This window comes from Aythya ferina (assembly GCF_964211825.1).
Source record: "Aythya ferina genome assembly, chromosome: 19".
In the NCBI taxonomy this organism is placed as follows: Eukaryota; Metazoa; Chordata; class Aves; order Anseriformes; family Anatidae; genus Aythya; species Aythya ferina.
The window spans coordinates 12,354,718-12,377,770 of NC_140309.1; the positions used below are offsets into that span (position 1 = coordinate 12,354,718).

The window sequence follows — 23,053 nt, forward strand, 5'->3', positions numbered from 1 at the left end:
TCACCTTCATTTTCTGTTTGTTGTTTCTGTGAACAGAAAGATGACTTGGAGGCAATTCCTGGGTATCTCTCCCTTCATCAGTCAGCAGATAGTTTGACATTAAAATGGACTCCAAATCAGCTGATGAATGGAACTCTCGGAGATTCAGAGCTGGAGAAAAGGTAGTCATTGAATTCAGGAAAAGATTGGAAGCATTCGTGGTGCTTATTTCTCATATACTTGGTAATAGGGCATAAGTGTAACAGAAGTGATTTAATCTAAGGGCTTCTGAATAACTCAGAGGTTGAGGTGTCAGGCAGCTTGAGTTCTGTTCCTGTTTTGCCACAGATTAAGTGACTTTTCCAAATGTCCTGTAGTACACTTTGTCTTAAAACAACAAAACAGGAAAGGAACAAATGTGTAGACAAGGCCCAGATACAGGCCCACAAGTGAGTTCAGATACATAACTACTGGAATGAATTGGGACCCTGCAGGGGGCCTCTGGATGGTAAAACTCAAAATTAAGTAACACATTAATCATCTAATGAACTTTTCAAAACTCGCTTAGGGTGGTTGTTAAAACAAACAAATAAATAAACAAAAACAACAAATTAATTGATTCCAGAGTATTTAGTCTAAAAAAGGGCCCTCTGGATTAGTGAGTGATACAGTAATATACATCACAAACAGGATGTTGTGAAGTATGAGTTGGATACAGGGCCTTTTCAAATGGAAAACAAAAGCCCACTTTTCCACATGCTCTGGAGAAGGGACTCAACACTACCTTCCATCATTTACAACTCTGGTACCTCCCTTCAGAGGGTCATAAATCACTTGACAAGCATTGCTAATTTCAACCTCAAAAGAGAGACCTGTAATGTCATTCTCTTTCGTTAGATCAGTTACTCATTTATTGTGGCATTCTGCTTCAGTGGAAGAGAATGCAAAGTCCTGAACCAGGCTAGTATGCTTCCTCAGAGAATGTCTCCTTCAGTCCCAGAACAGTGGTCTCTAATGCTTAATCCACCCTGGGATTTTTATTTTTTAACTTCATATATATATATATTTCTAACAGAGCGTTATTGAAGTCCTGTGTCCTTGCTTTTAATGCTAAATTGTTGAGGTTGTTCTCAGAAGGGTTCAGAGCTGTTTCCAGTGTTTAATCTGTAAGCTTGAGCCCCAGTGGATTTACATGCTTCTGCTCAAAAATCCTGTGTGCAAGAAGACATAAGTGAATCTGTCTGTTGTGAAACCCAGCTACAAGACCACCATGAAGTCTGTCATAGGCATTTTAATCTCAGCTGGAACATTGTTCTAACCTGGGGGGGTGGAGGTGGGGGTGGGAAGAGCGAGGAAGGGGTGAGAAGAGGGAGGGAGATCATGAAAAGGCTGGTGTCAGATGTAGGTTTGGTGGAGAACTAATTCCTTTGCCTTTTACTTGACTATTAATGCACGTTAATCGGACAAATTTAAAAAACAGGTATTAACTTAGCAAAGTCTTTTTTTGGGGTGCTTGGAACCACAAGTACTCCTGAATGTAAAAAAAAAAAAAAATGTCTCCTGCACTTTTTCCTTCCCTATTAGTGTTTACTGGGACTACGCATTAATAGTGCCACTCTGCCAGATCGTCTGCATTCACTGCCATCAACAACGTAAGCATAAACCTTCTTCACGTGGGGGTACCCCCAAAGCCCCTGTCTGCCAGGTGAATTTTAATGCTGCTAATGCTGCTACCATTTTATATGGTGCCTATTAGGGGGTTAATGCAAAAGAAGGCAGACCATTTTTCTTCTTCAGATGTCTTCACTGAAAGACCTGGTAAGAACTTTGCCAAGCAATGCTTCAGTTGTCACTTGCTTTCCATGTTGTTTTTTCCTGTGTGCTCTGTTTTTTTCTGAGTCGTCTGTGCAGAACAGTACTTCTGGAAACTGTTAGCAGCAGGTATTTAACATAGAAGCTTTGGTTCTCTAAGCATGGGCCTTAATCCATTGACCTTTACCAAAAAAAAAAAAAAAAAAAAAAAGGAGGTCTGTCAGTGACATCATCAACCTGTAGAAATGGAGTGTGCCTGACCATCGAGTTCTGATGAGCCCGTTGTACTCAGTGTAGAGAGGGGGATCTGAACAAGATGCATCTCTGACTGCTTTCCTTACCACGAGCCTTAAACCAAAATCACAGAGCAAAGACAATGAACATACAGAAATTGCATTTGCATTCAGATTGGAACTGCAGTCGGACTAACAGAAGTTTTGAACTAAGTGCGTATTTTCAAAGACAGCTTATATATGTACTGCTGTAAAATAGGCAAGTGGAAGAGCCACTTGACTGATCACTTTCCCTCCGTGTTGTTAACGCTTAGAACTAGTTATCCCATGCCAGCCCAGGCATATGGGGACGTGTTAAAACATACAGTCCTAGCTGGCAGAGGAGGACAGCTGCAATGCCAGTGCAGGTTTATTTGCCTCACTTGGATCAGCTTTCCCAGAACACTTCGTGCCTGTCCAGGGTGGAACTGACTGGCCAGGTGCGTCACCACTCTGCTTTGTGGCAGTTTCTTAGAAAAAGGGGAATTGGATAACAGATGTGAAATGTGACAGCCTTTGTTGTTGTTCATTGAGAAGACTGTTTCGGCAACAGGTGCGGGTGCATACACAGCAAGATTTTTGTTGTTTGCACAAGACAACAGACACTTGGCAGTCCTGCCATAGCACCTAGCTACCAGACTGGGACTTGTACAGCCACGCTGTGGCACACATCCTGCTCTTGAGACGTTTCCCATTTTCCAGGTGGCTCTAAATGCCGTAGAGGAATAAATACTAGAGATAAAAGTTTCAAAAGCACTCTGGTGAGTTATGTTCTTCATTCAGTAAGTTTTAGAAAAAGAAAATGAAGAGCCTAATTCACTTATATGCTTTTGAAAATTCTACTCAAGATTCAGATCATTACACTTGAAAGAGTACCCAGAGCCCAGGGTGGGTTTTGTTATTTGTGCTAAGTTTCTAGTGACAGTGAAGATAGATGAGAATTTACAACAGGGACTGTTACTTGCTAATTCTCACAGGAATAAAGCTTTTGGTTATATCCATGAGGCTAGCCTTCATTCTAAATCGTGTCCTTTGTAAATTACGCTACACGCCAAACACTTAGTTTTTTTTTCCTTTGTTATTTATTATATTAATGTTCAGAATCACTTTAAATGTTTCTGCATGAGGCCTGTCATAGTTTGTTTGAATCCTGAGCTTCTTTAGGACTAAAGGACTGAGGTCACCCCTAGATTATGCTGTGACTTACAGAGGTTTATTTATCTACTTAGAGGTGGTCACAAATGAAACTTGCTTAGAAGGTAAGAGCAACAAATAGAGATTCCGATGTAACAGTGTGGACTCCCATTGTCCTCCTTTGCAGCAGAAAGCAGATGGACATTAGTCTTGGTGAGTCAGGATGGAACTCAGAGACCTCCACTGCACTTCCCCCAAGGAGGTCACCTCCTTGCATTTCTTTCCTGTCTGGAAAATGGTCTTCTGCCTCGTGGTCAGCTGGAACCACCACTTTGGTCCCAACAGGGCAAGGTACTGCCTTTTCTGATGAGCTGCTTGTAGTAGGGCTGATCTTACCATCTTTGCAACAGCAAATTGCCCCACAGAGTCCGGGCATTATTATAAAGCAGCTGGAAATCAAAGTGGGAGGCAAAATAACTCCATTTAGTCCAATCTGATTCTTACAAAGATTGTCCATAAAAATTGTGTATACCTTCATTGCTTCATTGAGCATTGCACTGGAATCTGCTGTTGTATCAAAACATGATGCATTGGTATCAGTCCCAAACAATAGGGACTGAGACTCCAAGAGTCTGGGATATACTTGCTGTCAGAGGCTTGGATTACTGAGGAAGCTGGTGCCCAGCTCCCATGGAGTACAAGAAAAAGTTGTATTTTAAGCACACAGAAAAGTTGTGTATCTCTAAACCACCATCTATTTATGACTCTAGTGTTTTTTTCCCTCACCCCTTCCCAACGCTGAAAATTTTATTTTAGGACTTAATATGCCAAAGGTCCAAAGTACTTAGTTTGTTGTGCTCTGTTAGTATTTGGTAGCTGAATGAATGTATGGGATCATTACTTTCTCTAGGGTAAGGTATTTCCAAAGCTTCGAAAACGAAACAGCAACAAATCAGTGGACCTAGAAGAAATGCCAACTGAAGACACTTCTACAGACTATGTGTTCAGAATTATCTATCCAGGACACAAGCATGATAACAGTAAGTGCCTTTGTTCTTCTTTGTTTAAAAACAGACAAAAACAAACAACCAAACAACAACAAAAACCAAACACAGATAAGAAAATCTTGAAGTAATATCCTGGGAAATAACTGAAGGTAGCAGACAAGCTGTTTGGGGGTGGAGGGAAGTGGAGCGGTGTTGGGGAAATCTACCACAAAGTTTCATTGGTTGATAATTGTGATCAACAGGTACAGCTTACTGTAGGTTTCCTTAACAAAGTGAAATTTCTTCATGGAAATGGAGTGGAGGTGGGAGATATTACGTCTACTCTGTGTTTTGCAGAGGAAGTTTTCAAAATACTCCCCTGGGCTTGCAAACTGAGACCAAAACCAAAAAGATTGTTTTACTATCCAGGAGCAGTTTTGCTCCTTAAGTGAGGATATTTTTTTATTGGCCATGCTGCTTGCTCATAATATTGCTATTAGGAAAAACAAACAAGCAAAACATAAACTCAACTCTTAAAGTACCCCCAAGAACTCCCTGGGCTGAGTTTTCCTGGCTTGGAAGCAAGAACTTAACAATGGATAAATAAATGCCCTTCTGAGGAAACTAAATGAATTCCCAAGCACCAAACCACCTCATGTCATCAGTGAATACAAACTCCTTACATGCAAGAAAGCTTTTGAGCTAGTTCTCAAACAGTACATTCAGTTTTATTCCCCACGGCAAAGAAGCAAGAATTTCCCAGGAAAATAAGACCTTAAAGTTTACAGGGAATTTGGATTTATTATTTATATTGGGACTGCAGCTGAGAAAGCAGAAATCTCAATTGTGACCCCTCTGTACCCTAGGGGACTGAACCACAGTAGTGGTTATGCTTTATTAGGGCCTCTGAATTTGCGCAGGTAAGTTCATGCACCCGCACACCAGCAAAAGCATGTTCTCCCTTTGCGTGAATCAAAGGGACTGCAGATTCTGTGGGCACAATCAGCACAGACCTGCTTGTTGAGTGCAAGGCAGAGAGAGCAGGCTCCTGCCTCAGGCTTCCTTAGAGACTGGCCCATACCTTGCACGTTTGATGTGCCAGGCAGAGCTGGGGAGCAGACTGCGTGCTGCCCGGATGCATCTGACATGGGTATGAGAGTGGAAAGGAGGCCCCAGTATTGATTTGGCATGGTGAAGGAGGTGAACTAGTTGGAGCCTTGAATTCCCATGGAGTTTGGCTAAGGAGCATACTCACCTACTGCAGGCTAGCATTGGGACCTTCCTTCACTGCCATGATCTGTGTGTTCTCGGGGAACAGCCTATGCACAATCAGAAGCTGGCCTGTGTTTGGTGGAGCATGCTTTTCTTTGTAAGAACCTCATTTTTCATGCTCACTCACACAGGAGCTTGTGCCCTCAGAAAGAGGGCAGGATTCAAATCCTTTGTCTTTGCTGAACATGTCCTTTTGAGCTTTCCCGCAGAATCAAGTTCTCTCTTCTTATGCTCCTCTTTCACTATTTTCTTTGAGCAGTAACTATTAACTACCACCACTTAGCTGCCAGCCGCTCTGCCTCTGTTGACGATGACGAGGAGGAGGAAGATAAGCTACACGCAATGCTATCAATGATCTGCTCTCGGAACCTCACAGCTCCTAATAGGATGAAAGGTTTTTATCCTCCTCCCCCTGTGTCCCAGAGCTCTATTGCAGCTCGTTCCACTGATGCGTACAACAGTGTTGGCATTATTACAGGGCAAAACATTTCACTTGTGCCATGAGACCTGGAGATTAAGTTGATTGTGGTGAGGCTGGGAATATGCTCACAACCTATGGGAAGGGGAAACAGCAGCATCTTCCATCTCCTTTGAGCATCTGTGCTGCTAAACAAACAAATCTTCTTTACTTCCAGAGGCCTCCTGCCCCACCTTCATAAAAACTGAATACTAGAGCATGTTGTCACAAGAGAGGGAGGGAGTATAACAGGCCTTTATTTTCTCCCACCATGTCTTGCTCATGTACAGCATAACAGACTGTGGAGGGCAGCCTTATATAGGAGATCAGAGGTGCACGGTTACAGCAGTAACAGTATGGTTTGTGCTGGGCAGAGTCACACATGGAGACTGCCTGTGTAAACAGAATAGGGAGAACAAAAGTGCAGTGAGTTTGAGCCCCAGCAGTGGTACAAGTAGGTGTGCTCCCACCCAAACTCTGGATAACTCTGTAAGGTAGCAGAAGAGTGCAGAGAAGGTTGGGGTCAAAGCCTTTTTGTGGTCAGGTGCTTTCATTCCATCTCTTGCATTTGTAGGCTAGGTGATCAGCTGCAAGACTCTCTACCCTCTCAGAATGTGTCATCTTGTTCTTTTCCTAATACCATTCGTAACAGATGTATAAAATTAGTATTCTCAAGAAGTATAGGTATTACCAAGCATTCAGGATGTAGTAGTATAGTTCTGGAGACTTGGAAAAGTCCTTGCTTCCTCAAAGGAGGAAGCTGAATGATGTACAAAATCCATTCCCAAGGTCTCCTGCACAGCTAGAATTCTAAAGCTTGCAGTTGTTCAAAGGACAGACAGATGTCATCCCGGCCTGCCCACCAGTTCATGTGAAATCTCTCACTCCTCTAGGCTTACCAGTTACTGAACAGCTTCAATACCACCAGACCTTTGGCCTTGATACCTCTTGAGTGCACATGCCAACTCTGGCATGCTCCTGTTATAATCAAAACAACAGCTTCTCTGTTCTTGCTGATAAACTGCAGTTATCAGCAAGAGAAAAGCTTCTCTGTTATCAGGCTGTAAAGTAGCTGTCACAAGCTGAACATCCGCAGAGGAAGTCGGAAGGAGAGCAGCAGCTTGCAAGTTTGATTCTTGTCTGTATTTTTCATTCGTTGTGTTAGCATGAACATGTTTCTTCTGGTGTTTCTGTTCCCTCAGAAAAACACAATATATCTTGAGTTGAGATATGACACTCACACCTTTAAATAGCAGAGTCGTAAGTTTAGTTCTAGATGGATGATTGCCCTGGTCTGGTGGAACCACCTGTAGGAGAGTGCAATTGCCTGCATCTATACAGTGCCTAAGATCTGTTTAGATAGGATATGAATGTTTATTCAGAGAGATTCTCCTGGTAGGTTGCCCTCACATACATCCCAAGGTAGTAACACCTAAAACTGATAAAGTCCAGCCCAAGTTAATAGAGATGTCTTAGAATGTGTGGATGGGAAGGAACTGGTATATGTGGTTACCCTTGAAGAAAGGTGCTGTTTCAGAAAGTCGCTCTGTGTCTTAACTGATCACTTCTGGATATGGGTGATAACAGAAAGGAAGGAGGTCTAACGCTGACATATGCACGTTAAGAAGCTAATGCTGTGATCAAAAACAATTTAGTCTTTAGTCAGGTCATGGAAATTTTAAGTTAGGCTACCAGAATGGCTGTCAGGTAAATTTATTTATTTATTTACTTATTTATATCTTGGTATAATGGTGTAGCTAGGATTAATGTTAATGGTATAGCTAGGGTTATGTCTGCTATTTGAGTAGTGATTCCTGCTGAACTAGATTGGACTTGCTGTTGTCTGTCCAGCAACATCCCTTTTGAATAATGACAACACTGTTGTAGCAGGTTTGCTAGCTATTTGCTTTTACATTTTGCAACATGCTCAACTTCTGCATGTAGCTGAAGTTACAGATAATACTACAATTAAATAAAAGATGCTGTTCACTCTAATTCTTCACTAATTCAGGTACCTTTCATCTGAATATTTAGGTTCTGTGGGGTTCTTTCCTTCTTTCTCTAAATATATATATATAATAACTGAAAAACCCACTTTTCTTGTCTGTAGAGGGGAGGCAAAAAATAATGATCTAAAAATGTTTGCCAAATGGTTTTTATTTGAACCAAATGAGAAGCTGCAATAAATACTGGGTCATTCAGCTCCTTCCTTGAAGAATTAAGGTGAAGAGCATTTTTTCATCACACTTTGTTTTGTGAAGTGAAATACACATGACTGCTTCCGCATGAGCCTGTGCTTTTTCTGTTAACAAATGTTTCTACTCCACTCCTTCCTCACCTATGCCCACTTTCTAATAGGCACTACTAAAATGCTTTATGCTACCTTGATTTAAAATGCATGAGATGGTTTGGAATTGCCCCTACCACCACCCAATAAATGTCTGTTTTAAAAGCACGGCCCAGGGGACTGGATTTTGCTTACAAATGTTAATTCACTGGCATATAGTATTATGGCATTTGCCTTAATTTTAATCATGGGTGAGCTGAAAGGCCAGTTATTTATTATAAAAACAAAAAACCCACAAGCTCAAAGGCCAGCTGGAAAAGCTAAAGAGAGAAGCGAAGCTTTTAAAGGCAACTGGTGATTTTTTGGTGTTGCCTTAATGAAGCTGGTTTAAAAAAAGCAATTAGATTTTGGTGAGCAGGGATAACTCGAGAAGCTGCACTGTACTGTTGGATCACGTTTTCCTGCAGAGAATCCTACTTTACAAACATAACGTTGATGTTAGTAGGACTTGAACTATCCCATGCTAAATAATTTAGGTTCTAGTTGTAAGTAGGGGGAAATATGCATCTTCTAAAAATAACTGAACCAATTTTTATTTCTTTTATGCTCAAACTTCCACTCTAGCTGGACTAGCAGTTACATGGCTGATTCCAGGAACTGCAAAATGAAATTCTAAGACCTGAATTAAAAAGAAGGTCAGGTTAGATTATCTCTTCTAGCTTTAAATAATATTATCATAACATTGCACAATAACCAGTTTTAGTTGTTTCTACAGCACCCTTTTCTCGGTTCTCTTGAAATATGGGCTGGGATGTGCATGGGCAAGAAAGGGGGAAATGGTGAAGGGATTTCACTCAGGTGAATGTGCACAGCATGCTGCGGGTTTAGGTTATGGTGAGAGCAGTATTTCTGAGGTTAACTAAGACAGTGCTCTCCCCTTTTTGCAATCAAGGTTCAAAGCCTGCTGAGAAGTAAAGCATGAAGCCATCAGGATGCACAGAAGGAAGAAAGGGAAAGAAGAAAAAAAATTTGATGGCCTGCTGTTTTTGTTTTTGTTTTTTTGTTTTTTGTTTTCCCTAGACACGAGTGAAGTGATAGAGATGCAAGGTTTTGGGGCAAACTTGCTTTCATGGCAGCTGGAGCATTGTAGCCAAGGCTCCTCATGCGTCTCCTGTTCAACGGGCAGCTCTCCCTATGACATACCCAGCTGCTGCAACTGCATCCACGATAGGTAAGCAAGTTGTCCAGACAGCTTAGGTGGGAAAATTTGTGCCACAGTTGAAAGCAAAGGTATTTTATTGGTTGCAGCACCAGAGACAAAGAATAACAATTTTCAAATAGCTTCTAACATGAAAAGATGGAGTTTTATAGCAAGACACTTAGCTTATTGAAACTAGCCTATTAAACGAATCTCAAGTCACATTTTGGTAGAAAATTTGCAGTTGTTTTTTTTGTTTGTTAGTTTAGTTCAGTGCAATTCAGCTCTGGAAGCATGTTATTTAACAAGTAATTAACAATTATAATGAAGGACAACAACTCATCTAATTTGACAAGGACCTTTACAACGCACCTGAAGCAGTTGTAGCTAAATGCACCAGATTAATCTGTTTGGGGCCAAAATGCTGGTGGGAAAATGCTTTTAAAAGTATAATTTCTAATTATGGTTGTCCCTTAGGTAAATAAATCTTGATGCAGAGAAAGAATCGCTATGTGTAGATCATAGGGATCAGCATAAAGTTCACGATGATTTTTGTCCCTGTGACCTATCGTGTTCCCGATAATGTGTCTCCACAGAACTCCATTAAAGATGCTGTGTGAAAGCATGAAGAGGCAGATAGTTTCCAGAGCCTTTTATGGATGTAAGTGAAGCTTTTTAGATCCAGCCCTTGTGGTATCTGTATGCTTACCTAAAAAACATGTAATAATTGCTTTAGAAAGTAGTCTAAAACCAAATTTATCGTTGCAAGTCAGATCAACTCAGGGCATTAGTGTGGTCGTGACCCAAGTATCACAGCTTCGTAATTCCATTATTTGTAGGATTTAATACAGTTCTGGGAAATTGATCCTTAGTGAAGACAGAACGTAATTTTACACTGCAATGCAGTACTCTACTTGGGTTTCACCTGTCTGTGTAAAATGGATTAATCTTTGGCTCTGTTGCATTTCCTCATTTTTTTATAGTACAAGCACAAGGTTACTTCGTATAGGATTATTAGTGGCAAGTTTAAAATGTCACAACCAGATCTTGAAAAAGGCTGCTGATATTGTGTAGGTTGCTCATTCATGTTTACCTCCTTCCCCAATCCCAGGGCTTGCCTACTGCCGCCATTTGTCAACAGTGCGAACACATCTGTCTGCCCTAGTGAACCACACAATTATCCCACCTGACAAGCCATCCAGTGCTGCAGGAGGTCTGACTAAAGAGGTTTGGAGCAAGTATCAGAAGGACAGAAAAGTAAGTAACAGAATACCTCTGTGATCATTAAACTAACTCCCATACGCTGCTGTGGTGAGCATGGTATCCCTTCGAATGGCCCGCAGGATGTATTAAAGCTTTCTGGTCCTCCCAGGGTGACTTCTCTTTCTAGTGAAAGACAGTTGATTCTTACACTTCTTTATCTTTTGCTTCTTTGATGATGGCAAAGATGTCAATGAACATCAAAGCAACTGATCTCATGATGACTCTAATCTATTAAAAATTAGATTATTTTCATGGGAGACATGACAACTTCTATTAGATTGGATTTGAACTAGGGCACTAAAGGCATGCATCAAGTTGCAAAATCTGTTTAGTGCCTTGTGTGCGTTTCACTGTTCTTTGTACTTGAAATTAAGTGTATATGAGCATGCCTGAGGAAAATAAAGACGCATTACCTTCAATACCTCTTTCTCACAACTGCTGCAGAATTACAAGGAACTGGAATTGCTAAGAAGAGTTTATTATGGTGGGGTACAGCATGAGATTCGAAAGGAAGTCTGGCCATTCTTGTTAGGTCACTACAAATTCGGCATGGCCAAAAAGGAAATGGACAAGGTAAGTACAATTTTCTGGGGATTTGAATTACATTTGCAGAGTAGCCTTTGGTTTTCAAATAGCAAGCGTTAGTCTTTATTACTTTATTAAGGAGAATATTATCCTGTTCTGCAGAATATAAGCTCCTATAACCAGTTCTTTTCCCTGAGTTTGTACCGTATGAACACAAGGGTACTTGAAACCTTATCTGGATTCCTATGAGCTAACTCAACGTCATCAGTAAGTAACAGTAATAACTGACTCCTAAACGAAATGTGCTGTTGGACTCTAAATAAAGCTTGCCATTGAATCTAACAGTCTGTTAAATGAAAAAGATGAGAACAGTCATAACATCAGCACGTATGGGAAACTTCTGTCCTTAACTGAAGCCATCACGGGTAATTTATCATCATTGCCTTCTGGTGATATTTTTGCAGTCATCCATCAGCATCTGGGGGACTTCGAAACATGGCTGTCCTCCAGCCTTCCACTAACTGTTGTATTTTGTGATTTATGACTCCGCAGCTATCTCAAGTGACAAATAGCCTGCAGCTCTTAGCATGAATGCTCTGGTAGCAACTCCAGTCAGCACAGTCCAGAGCCTGGAGCCAACTCACAATTGTGGTTTCTCTTCAGCTCCTGACAAGTGACAGAGTAGTGAAATTACTACATGTCCCTTAACGGCTCGGGGTTCTGTGTCCATCTTTCAATGGAGGAAGCCAGAGATGGCACAAATCTGTTTTATTACTAGAGGAACCAGAGTGGTTAGATCTGGCCATGTGCAGTATACTAGGCTATGTGAGCTGGGATTTCTACTATTCAAGACTCTGTTCCAGCATCTAATTCTTCATGGGCTGATGTCAATAAACCTGTGTCCTGGAATTCATTGCAGGAGCTGTGTTAGAGATGTAATAGAGAAAGAGTTGGGAAGGAAGTATAATGAAATTAGGATTAATCCAGTTATTGCTCCATCAGATTGCATCTGACTACTGTGTGAGGTTTCACAGTCAGTGACATCTATGGTTCTTTCCTGAACAGCATCAAGGCACTGTTGATAGCGTATACAGATGTCTATATGAATCTTTTCTGGCATCTACAGTGATAGTTTGTTCCCCGCAGTAAATACCTAATTGGCCCTTCCTGTGCAACATCTTACTGTTCCAGTCATTGCATTTTACAGTGATTTGTGCTCTAGCAAGAGGACTTCAGGAGCCTTCAGGCTTTTGATTTGATACGTTACATTTGCTTTAGTTCTTCCCTTCTGGCTTCCATTCATTTTTAATGCTGTCTTTCAAGGAGGACCAGCATTTTAGTATCTTATCTGTCTGTCTGCAGGTCGATGAAGACATTGCTCTCCGGTATCAGAAGGTCATGGCTGAGTGGAAGGCCTGTGAGGTCATCGTAAAACAGCGAGAGAAAGAATCACATTCTGCCACATTGGCAAAGTTTTCGTCGGGTAGCAGCATTGACAGCCACGTCCAGCGACTGATACACAGGGACTCCACCATCAGCAATGATGTAAGTACTCCCTTCCCTCTCACTCTGCAGGCAGTGATGCAGAACTGATGCAAGCAGTGCAGGAGGCTTAGCATTGGCACGGGTACAGCACAAGGAAGCAGAGATTTAGGTTACCAGTAGCCACAGCTCTATCAGTCTGGAGCTACTTAAATCCTGTATGGAAACTAAAACTGTAGCCCTTCCACGATACAGCCAAGAGCCGGTCTGTATTTTGGGTAGTCTATAGTTGTTCTGAGCAGGACCTGCCTGAAGACTTTAAGGTTCACCTCATTCTCTCGGTAGTGGAATAGCTATTTATTTATCTTTATTTATAGGTCCTTCACTCAAATCCAGCATAGGAGCAAGAGATCACTACTATTAAAGCGTATTTTTGATTCTCTCCTGTCCCTGATTGAGAGGTTGTGTGTAATTTTATTCTGGGAGAGAGGATTTTTGTGAATCTAAGCTAAGATGCTAAGCAGTAGAAAGGCAGATTGAGTTAACATCTTGGTAAATTAAATAACCAGTAAAGGGGTTTCTTGATTATAGTCACAATTGGACAGGAGAGCTGGTGTTTGTGTTCCAAAAGTGTCTCTGTGTATTCGTTACTTATGCAGACTTCAGTTAGCTAACTAATGGCAAGTGAGAATACAACTTGCAGTAGTTTGAAAAAGTTTTTAGCAAGAGAAGAGGTAAAGTGGTTGCACAGTTAAAAGAATCTGAAGGCCAGTCTTGACTTTAAACAACAGTATCTGAACTCAGTTGTCTGAGGCCAGAGGTAGGTTAGTCCCCTTCAAAGATAACTTAAAAAGAGCAGGTGCTTTTAGAGTTGGTGTTGCAGCTAGGGAAGCTTCACTGCTTTCCAAAGTATTTCTAATTGACGATTGTGAGAGAGGAAGACATCATCTTAGGAGACAGATATAAAATCAAACTGGTATTATTTTTAGAGAGTTTCAATATAAAGACTGAGTAGTTCTCAACTGTTTGCTTGCAGGGAAACTCCATTAATCAGTGATCTTTTTCACTGCAGCAATGTAGTTATTTGTCTCTTGTGGTTGGAGGTTGGTTTGCTACTTTAATGTTTTCTGCTTCTCTGTTCTCCCCTGCTTTATCTGAATTTTTTTTTATTATTTTTTTTTTTTACTCCCCCCTTGCCCACACAAAGGTCTTTATATCAGTAGATGAAGCGGATTCAGCAGAACGAGACTCAAAAGGTCAAGATGACCCTACTTTCACTGTGGTGTCTGTCGACACACCAGCAGCAGTAGCTGCTGTAGAGCAACAGTCCGTAGAGTTTGACTCCCCTGACTCTGGGCTGCCATCCTCACGGAACTATTCTGTGGCCTCAGGCATCCTGTCCAGTATTGATGATGGGCAGAGTGTCTCCTTTGAAGATGGGGCTGAAGAAGAAACTAGCACTGACTTGGAAAGGACTGATCCAGATGTACCACATGTGCAGAAAGCCAAGTCAGTTGTACTGCAGTCTCAGGATTCTGTATCAGAAGAGCAGCTGTGTTCCCAGGTGGATTATTTAATGGATGTTGCTTCTGTCTGTGCTGCATCCTACACAGTAGGTCACAACTTATTTATCATAATCTTTTTCTGGCAAAGACTTGTACTGGATTTCAGATAGGATTTAGTGAGAGACAATCCCAAACTAGAACTGCAGGTGGTGGGAAGATAATTGAGGATCTTTGCATCCAAATTATTTCATCTGTATTTTGAGATACATTATAAGACAGCAATAAAATTTTGGGTCTTTTTAGAGTGAAAATAACATGGTAAAGATCTAGTAGCTAAAAATTTTAAGAGAGAATAAGACACCAATTGTAAGATTTCAGTGTCATTTAATTCAAGCTGAAATCCCCATTTAATCAAATTGAACCACAACCTAAATGAAGATCCAAGACATCACCATGTCTATTAGTGTTGCTGTTAACAGATGGAGTTTTTTCTTTCACTCCTCTGTTGGAGTTGCTCATATGGACATAACCCTTTGTAAAGAGGACAGGCTTGGAACATTTGTGAGAGAAACTATGCACCGTTTACTTGGGATTTTTGACAGTAATTGAGTAGTTCAGTGCTCTTGTAAGTCCAAAGCATAATTTTACTATTTCTGGTTTGTTGATTCTTAGACTGAATTTGCACCTGGGAATGCTCTAACTCAGTCTGTACTCACTACTGATGGATATTCTCTTGTTAGTGCCACCTAAGGTAGTCATAAGGTTGGCATCAACTCTGATCTGTGGAGCGAGGAAAAAAGATAAGAGCTCTGTTTACAGCTACATGCTCCTTGCTGATGATATCTATCTAAACTAAATGTCTGCCTAAAAATGATTTAGCAGCCTGCCTCTCTTTTGACTGAACAGCAGATCTAGCTTAAGCTTTTCTCTTCTAGATAGAATTATTGGACACTGTTGCCTTAAATTTGCACAGAATTGATAAAGATGTCCAGAGATGTGATCGGAATTACTGGTATTTTACTGCTGATAATCTGGAGAAACTCCGCAATGTCATGTGCAGGTAATACAGCCTGTAAGCTGAAATACTTCTCACATAACTGTCATAAACCATGAAGTATAATAATATGAAAATAATAATTGTACAAAAAAAATCAGTAATGAACTTAAAAGAAGGAATGGTAGTTCCTAGTATGGAAGGTTAGAAAGTACAGATATGATAGGTGGTCCACGTTTGGAACATGGACTTGAGAGAGTCTCCTTTTACCTCAAGAAACAGACGCCATCGTTCACCTTGAACTGTTCTCTTAATGTATTATTAGCTCTGGTTTCCTCCACATGAGGATAATATATCCTTGCTGCAATGGGGTGCTATAAATGGCAATTAATAATTGTGAGGTGCCCAGATACAGTGTTGCAGGACATCTACTAGGTAGACAAGAGGATTATTTAATCCTATTATCACTTGTGCTTTCTTCTTTCTGCAGTTATGTTTGGGAGCACCTAGAAGTTGGTTATGTTCAAGGCATGTGTGACCTCCTGGCTCCTTTGATGGTTATACTTGACAACGGTAGGAAGCATTTTCTTTAGGAATATGTTGGTATCTTTAGGGAGTTCTCTATAAATGCTGTTTTAGAAGAACCATTAATCAAGGTTAGCTCACTAGGAAAAACAAACTTGCAGCTCTTGATCCATATTTTCTCTAAATGTGGCTGTTGAAATGACCAACATTAGTATCTCAGAGGTTCCCTGTTTACTGACCAACTCCAGATTAAATTTTACTACATTTTCTAAGCAGCTGTGTTCCAGCAGTTGCTTATGCTGAAAACTCAACCTTAAGCTGTGTTGTTTAGAAACATAATTAAAATGGTCCAGAGTCGGGTACTGTCTTCTGTTTCACCTTAATACTGATGATGGGGATAGGGAACAGCAAAGGGGAAAAACCTCTTTTTTTTTTTTTTTTTTTTTTGGCTTTGCCCTGCTGTACATTACTTTGGTTCAAGGACATCAGAAGACTTGGAACACTAAGTGTTCTGCATTATACCTTGCAGATCAGCTGGCTTACAGCTGCTTCAGCCACTTGATGAAGAGGATGAGCCAGAACTTCCCCAATGGAGGTGCTATGGACACACACTTTGCCAACATGCGGTCCCTAATCCAAGTGAGTCTCTTTGAATTTTATTTGAAAGAAGATGAGATTGTTTCAGAGGCTCAGGACTAGCTTGAAGGGCAAGGACTCCAGTGAATGGGATTCCTAGCTATCTGGTACTTCAGAGCTGTGGAGGATATTTATGCAGCCCCAGAATGATTTTCTACTTTTTAGGGAACGATATTTGCTGTCACAATAGACTATGCATTAGGGCAGGTCAGCTCATATTAACTTGACAAAACAAATTCCCAAAACTTCTGCGTTCAGTACACCAGCTATCCCATGTAATGACTCACACTTACGGCTCATTCCAGCTTCAGCTGAAGTCAAGGAGAAATCACATTAAAATCCAGTCACATCATAGCTGCACAGACAGTAAGCCTTCACCCTGTCAGTCTGTCAGGGCACCCACACCATCAGCATTTTGCAAATGCATAACAAAAGGGTGGATCTGTGCTAAGCAGCTGCTCAGAATAACCATAGGGTCAGCTGATAAGAAGTAGCAAAGAAGTCTTCACCAGCCTCCAACACCTTTGATTTGGGCTACTTTCAGACAAGATAACGTTTAACATCTGATGTTTTGCATTTCAGATTCTAGACTCAGAGCTTTTTGAATTGATGCACCAGAATGGAGATTACACTCACTTTTACTTCTGCTATCGCTGGTTCCTGCTCGACTTTAAAAGAGGTAATAATGTTCTATGCCTGTAGTTTAGGGTTGTGCAAAACTGAATTGATGTTGTCTGGATGATCAGCAGCTAGGCTCACTAGAGTTCTCAGAGATTAACTACCATTGGAATGATGTTGGCTGGAGAAGGGGAGAGGGAAGGGGAAGATTCATCAAATTCTATTCTTTTCTGCATAAGGCCTGCAAGACATTAATTAGAGGGGGTAAAAAGGTCAATTTGAATAATCAGATGCTCTTGTAATGTTTATTCCCATTCAGAATTGTTGTACGAGGATGTATTTACAGTGTGGGAAGTTATTTGGGCAGCAAAGCACATCTCTTCAGAACATTTTGTCCTTTTCATTGCCTTAGCACTTGTGGAAGTTTATCGAGAGATTATCCGTGATAACAACATGGACTTCACTGATATCATCAAGTTTTTTAATGGTAAGGGACATTTTTAAGAGAGTCATTTTGATAAGAAGGAAGTATTCAGAGTTTGTTGCTTCTCCCGTATTCTGACAAACCACCTGCAATTGTGCAGTGTTCTTGCTGATGTGAAAAGCCCCATTTCAGTTTAAGCTGCACATCTCTTACCCCTTCAATCACATTGCTTTTCATGGAAGTGAAGAGCCCAGATTTTCAAATACTTCATGAAGATCTTACTTGGCACACAAACAGCAGCATTCCTGCTTCCCTCAAAAACAAACAAAAACACACTAAAGATTCTGGTCTGTCAAGATGTCAAGAGCTACTTTACTCTAGCTATCTTACTTTAGTACAGGCTTCTTTATGTGGAACTATTTAGCCACATTGCTCCAGGTACACAAAGCCCTTCTTAACTGTATTATCACTTGCATCCCAGTCAATCCAGCAATGGTCCCTTCCTGGAAGGCCATCTTTTGATCAAGTTAGGTTCTGTTTCTGCAGCTTTACATTTTTTAGAGTCCAGGAGGGCTGTTCACAGGCATGTGTGGGTGCAGACCTCCCATTCCTGTTCTGTGGTCACAAGGCACTGGGGTTTTCTGGAGCAAGAGAACTGATATCTGAAGGATGAGATCTTCATGCAAGGACCTATAGCACTAAGGGATTCGTTCATTTATTCTACTGTTAATTCTACAAACATAAAGCCCAGCAATACTTCTGGATTGCTGCTTGTGTTACACTAACTAATCAATGCTAATGTTATAGTACTATCAATGCTAGGGCACAAAAGTTCCTGTCACTGACAGTTAAGAATGTTTGTCTGTGTCTTTTAGAAATGGCAGAGCATCATAATGCCCAGGAAATACTGAGGATAGCAAGAGACCTTGTCTACAAAGTGCAGACACTGATTGAAAATAAGTGATAACGAACAGACTGTCATTGTGGGCCTTGTTGTGAGCTATTGGATGGAGCATTTCTTGCACTGTAACTTCAAAACGGTGTTTTAATTGCATCTTCCATGTAATGTAATAAATATCTAACAGATTTGTAATACTTTTAAAAATTGAACTTTTCCTTCACAAGATAAGCTTTGTGTTTGATAGTCCTTGTTACACTCAACTTTGTATTTCAAGACAGAATCTTTTTTCATTCTTGTATTTCCCTTTCTCTAGAAGACTGTCTACCTACATATTTGAGATATTAAAAAGGGGGGGGGTGACATACTGGAACACTTATATTTTGACTTACTGCACCCTTAATAGCACATTTTGTGCTCTGACAGAGCTTTTCAAGGAGGTAAGCCCTAATCCAGTACTCAAGTGTCACAAGCATTGAACTGGGTCCCTGGAAGAACACAGTTACGGACACAGTTTGTGGACTATGCCTTGAAAGTGGAAGAGAATGCATATGCAGCTCCTGTTACTAAAACATTTGAATTTATATTCACTAGAGTATTTAGCAGCAAGTAAAATAAACAAGGTTACCAACTGAGAAAATAGCCTTATAGTAAATAACATAATTAAGATGAGCAGTGAAGATCTGGCAGCATTGGCTAGAAATGGGAGTTAGCCTTTGCTGACAGCGCATGCTGTTGAGTCTTCATGGCCTACACGTGCCACAAACATGCCCTCACTTTACTTTGCAAACTTACTCTGCAAGTATTCCCAAATGACAAATCTGCCCAATATAGTTCAGGTTAACACAAGTTGAGCACACAGAAACAGTTTCCTTGCTCATGTTAGCAAGTCCCACACTGCATCTGTGTGGAATCCCATGAAGTTCAGTCACTACTTACGGAGCAGACACCACGGAGCCTCACCTCCTCCAGTTTATTCACTGCTCACTACTAGCCTCCTCCTCCCTGCTCTGCAAAGCTTTCTGGGAGGACTTTCCTTGGGATCCTGCAAACACAAACCAGGCACTCACTAACTCAAGCAGGTGTCAGTACTTGCTAGATTAAGCAGTTCAAATTGTTGCACAGGCTCCATTTTGCTGTAGCACTGCGCTGTTTTGTCGAGCCATCCATGCACTCCATGGCAGTTCTGTGCCATTTCTTTCTTGTGCTTGGCTGCATGCTTTAAGTAGCAGCATAGGCTTTAATCCATGCTCTATAGAGATCGAAGGTGACATAGAGTTAGCTGGGGCTCAGCTGTGCAGCTTTAAACAAATCTATTGCCATCTTAGCACTTCATCACACTAGATAACATTTATCATGTATACTCTGAACTACTTTCCCAGGGTAGGTGTTGTTTCTAAATAAAAGTGTATCTCTGTATTAGCATAAGAGATGAAGGGAAGGAGCAGTTTTGTTGCAAATAGGGTTAACTGTAGATTTCATGGATATGTGACCTGTGCTCCTAGAAGTCCTAGTGATTTAGCTTAAGCACTTTAACTATTCCACCCTTGGCTATTAGAACCTCAGTGATTTAGAAGAAGAAGAAAAAAAAAAAGAGAGAGAAAAGAGTGTTTGAATCTGTTTTTTTTTTTTTTTTTTTTTTTTTTAATAATTCAGAGCACGCAGGGTTACATAGCTTTGTTTCCATTGAACCTCATAGAGAAAACAGTTTTCAACTCTGCTTTTAAGAAGTTTATATTGATTAGATCAGCTCACGTGAGCTTCTAAAATCAGATTTTTAGCAAAATGGGTGTAGGAAATCAAATTACTCTGAAGATTTAAATCCTGAGAGGTGACTCTGCTCTCATTATTGCACAAACAGTGAGCAGTTTCCTCTTGCTTTTTGCACTACATTTGTACTGCCTTTGGGGCCTCATGAGCCGAGCATTACTTGCACATGCAAGAGGGATTTGGTTCTAGAATGAGCATCTGTGATTAGATCTCTTCTTATGATTGCAGGAAAATAAAAAATATGAATAGTAGTCCAAATGGACACAAAGTGCTTTTCAGCTCCATAACCAAGCCCTTAAACTGGTCTCTGAAAATTTGATGGGATGGTAAAGAAAAACACCCAACCCAACCCATCCCTCCCTCCATAGTCACACAGCCTGCGTCACTTCAGTCCTGCCCTCCCAGACCAGGTCATCAGGCCCCTGGTGTAGGCACACGCACCTTCGCTGCTGTTGTGGGATCAAGCCTGTTCTCCACGCTCAGAAGCACCATGGTCACAAAACAAGTGCGAACAGATGAGCCTACATAATGCTGAAAAAGGTACTGTGGAGGAGGCGGGTTAGAAGGAAACCCCCTTTCTACACAGAACAGTGCTAAAATAATCGCAGTGGGAGTTACAGAAGGAAGAAAGTTATGATAAGCTTTACTCCCCTCCCGCCACGTGCTCCCACAGTTAGGGTGTGCTCAGGATTAGAAGCCAAGAAGTTGTACTGCAGGCATGCTCACAGCCTGAACTCGTCGTTACCTATAGCTGTGCATCAAACTGTTCTGTAGGCCAGTGCATGGCTGCTGAAAGGTCTCCAAAGCGCTTCAGTTTGTGTGTTTGTCTGTTCACTTGAAAAGTGAAATAGTATTTAAAAAAAATGATGAGCGAAAAAGCCCTCCAATTCACAGAGCCTGAGAAAGTGATGTAAAAAATAAAAACTGCACTATTTTTTTTGTTGGGAATGTACTATACCACTCTACTGTTTAAAAAAAAAATCCTCTACAAACTTTGTTGTACTTGTTAAAATGTTCTGTCTAATTGTATTTTATGAATATTGTGTATTAACTTATTTATTTTTGTCAAGAGCAGACTATTCTCTTTATTGCTCAATTATTTATGTTTAAATGTAACATATGAATAAATACTGATTGTCAAGGCATTCTGTGGAGCAATTTGGAAATAATTTCTCTCCCTCCAAGGTAATTTCAGAGACAGAACACGGAGCCCTAAGGAGCGGGCTGTCTGGGAAGAGAGCGTGATATGTAATTAATGTTTCAATGATCAGCGCACATGGGTTTTGTACTAAGCAGTAGCTTTAAAGTAAATAGGTCATCACCAAGTAGACCGCTGATGTCCCTTAGATGACTTTAAGCAGAGATTTAAATTACATACAGTGCATGCCTAAGAACACCTATCGTCACATGCTGAGCCTGCTGGCAGTTCAGCTTCAGAGGAGGAGTGGGAACAGAAGTAGGCCTATGACAAGTGTTAAAAAATAAAGTTTCATCCTACATTTTTAGGCCTGATCGTGCTGCAGCTAACATTAAAATCTAGCAGAACTGCTGGGCTTCCAGGATAGATCCTCCTCCAGCACTGCCAGTTCATCCTCCAAACCTATAAAAAATCCTCCTGCTGCTCCTCTTCTAGAGCAGTGACTCTCCCTCTTCCAGAACTTGCTATCTTACTTGCCTTTTCTGTGTGTTTGTTTTTTTTGTTTGTTGTTTTTTTTTCCTTTTTTTTTTTTTTCTTTTTTCTGTTACCAGTTTTTGTAGAGAGTTTTTTGCCTTTCCAAGTTTTTAGGTAAGCCTCATTTGTGTTTCTGCAGGAGAGCTCTGCCCAGAGGTGGTTCCTGAAGGGCACTGGAGCATTTCCCTAGTCTACCGGCTGTAAAAACACCCAAGTATAATGGCTCTCTGTACTGGAGAGCATGCAGCCATCCCTCAGCCATTACTCGTGACTGTTAGAGCTCTTAATCATGTATTTATCCTTATAAAAGAGAATAAGCTCTTTACAAGGTGTATCTGGTGCCACCCTGTCCTTTGCCTTCATCTTGTAACGTGGTGGGAGCTTGGACTGGGATGGGAGACGTGCACAGCACAGCTACAACTACACATTTGCTTTCTCTTCTACAGGACCTTCTTTCTTATTACCAACACCCCCCACCCCAATCCCTCAGCATTCTTCTTCTAGCAAGTTCTCAGAAACTTTTGAACGAGGTATTCTACCTTAGACAGCTGTCCCCCAAAGCTGCAGAGTCCCTGCAGCAACATGAACTTATTTCAGCAAGATGCAATGTCCCAGTGAAGTTTCATCACCCCAAAATTCTCACTTCTACCCAGTGCCAGCAGAAAAAATCAAATCAAAAGAAATCTCCCCTGCTTCCTGCCCCCCTTTTCTGCAACCCAGAGACAGCTCTAACAGTGTGCTTGGTTAGGTTTCATGTGTTTCCTCCAGCCTACCACCAATTTTGCCAAACACAACAACTTTGCTGTAAGAGGTGGCACTAAACTCTGAGTGCCAGTCTATTTATTTATTATTCCACGGACTGACTTCCTTCTGCCTTCAGAAGCTCTACCTCACCTTTACAGGTTCATAAAGAAAATACAGCAACAATAATAATAAAAACTCGGCCCCCAAACCACACTGACAGCACTGCTTTGGGTTTGTTTTTCGGAAGGTACCACCTCACCCTCCCAAGCTGTTCCACGCGCTGCCAGAAGCCTTGCTGGGCAGTGAGCGGCGCCTTCTGCTTCACCGCTGCTGCCGGGCACTGCTCAGGGGCAGAGGGAGGGTAGCAAAGCTGGCGGCTGCTTGAGGATGTGCTCAGCCCAGGGAAGCCCAGGGGCCTTCACTTCCAACCTCCCCAGACCCCCACCTGCCTGGTCCAGGCATCCCCTTGTCTGGATGTTTATGAGGGATCTCCCCCATGCCTCCTAAATAGCTCAGAAAGAGGAGTCTGAGCAAGTTGGCACTGTGGGGTGGTCAAAGGCTTCATCAATGTTTATGCTCCATAAAACTTTCCAACTTTCC

At 41.3% G+C, this 23,053-nt stretch overlaps 1 protein-coding gene across 7 annotated transcripts in view; it reads left to right on the plus strand.

Annotated features, from left to right (window-relative positions):
* The window catches only part of SGSM2 (small G protein signaling modulator 2), a 48,926-nt gene extending 27,744 nt beyond the window's left edge, over positions 1 to 21,182 (plus strand). The window contains exons 8-24 of one of the 7 annotated variants that reach the window (XM_084493491.1): positions 37 to 161; positions 1,564 to 1,631; positions 3,385 to 3,548; positions 4,108 to 4,237; positions 5,715 to 5,849; positions 9,280 to 9,430; positions 9,994 to 10,058; positions 10,509 to 10,654; positions 11,105 to 11,233; positions 12,548 to 12,730; positions 13,875 to 14,279; positions 15,108 to 15,232; positions 15,657 to 15,739; positions 16,221 to 16,330; positions 16,910 to 17,006; positions 17,358 to 17,432; positions 18,245 to 21,182. In XM_084493491.1, the coding sequence (XP_084349617.1) occupies positions 37 to 161; positions 1,564 to 1,631; positions 3,385 to 3,548; positions 4,108 to 4,237; positions 5,715 to 5,849; positions 9,280 to 9,430; positions 9,994 to 10,058; positions 10,509 to 10,654; positions 11,105 to 11,233; positions 12,548 to 12,730; positions 13,875 to 14,279; positions 15,108 to 15,232; positions 15,657 to 15,739; positions 16,221 to 16,330; positions 16,910 to 17,006; positions 17,358 to 17,432; positions 18,245 to 18,333 (2,280 nt within the window). In that variant the 3' untranslated portion in view covers positions 18,334 to 21,182. Of the gene's footprint in view, positions 1 to 36; positions 162 to 1,563; positions 1,632 to 3,384; positions 3,549 to 4,107; positions 4,238 to 5,714; positions 5,850 to 9,279; positions 9,431 to 9,993; positions 10,059 to 10,508; positions 10,655 to 11,104; positions 11,234 to 12,547; positions 12,731 to 13,874; positions 14,280 to 15,107; positions 15,233 to 15,656; positions 15,740 to 16,220; positions 16,331 to 16,909; positions 17,007 to 17,264; positions 17,433 to 18,244 lie in introns of all 7 variants that reach the window. The other 6 variants (XM_084493488.1, XM_084493490.1, XM_084493489.1 and 3 more) reach the window with 6 other exon arrangements.
* Positions 21,183 to 23,053: the final 1,871 nt, after the last annotated feature.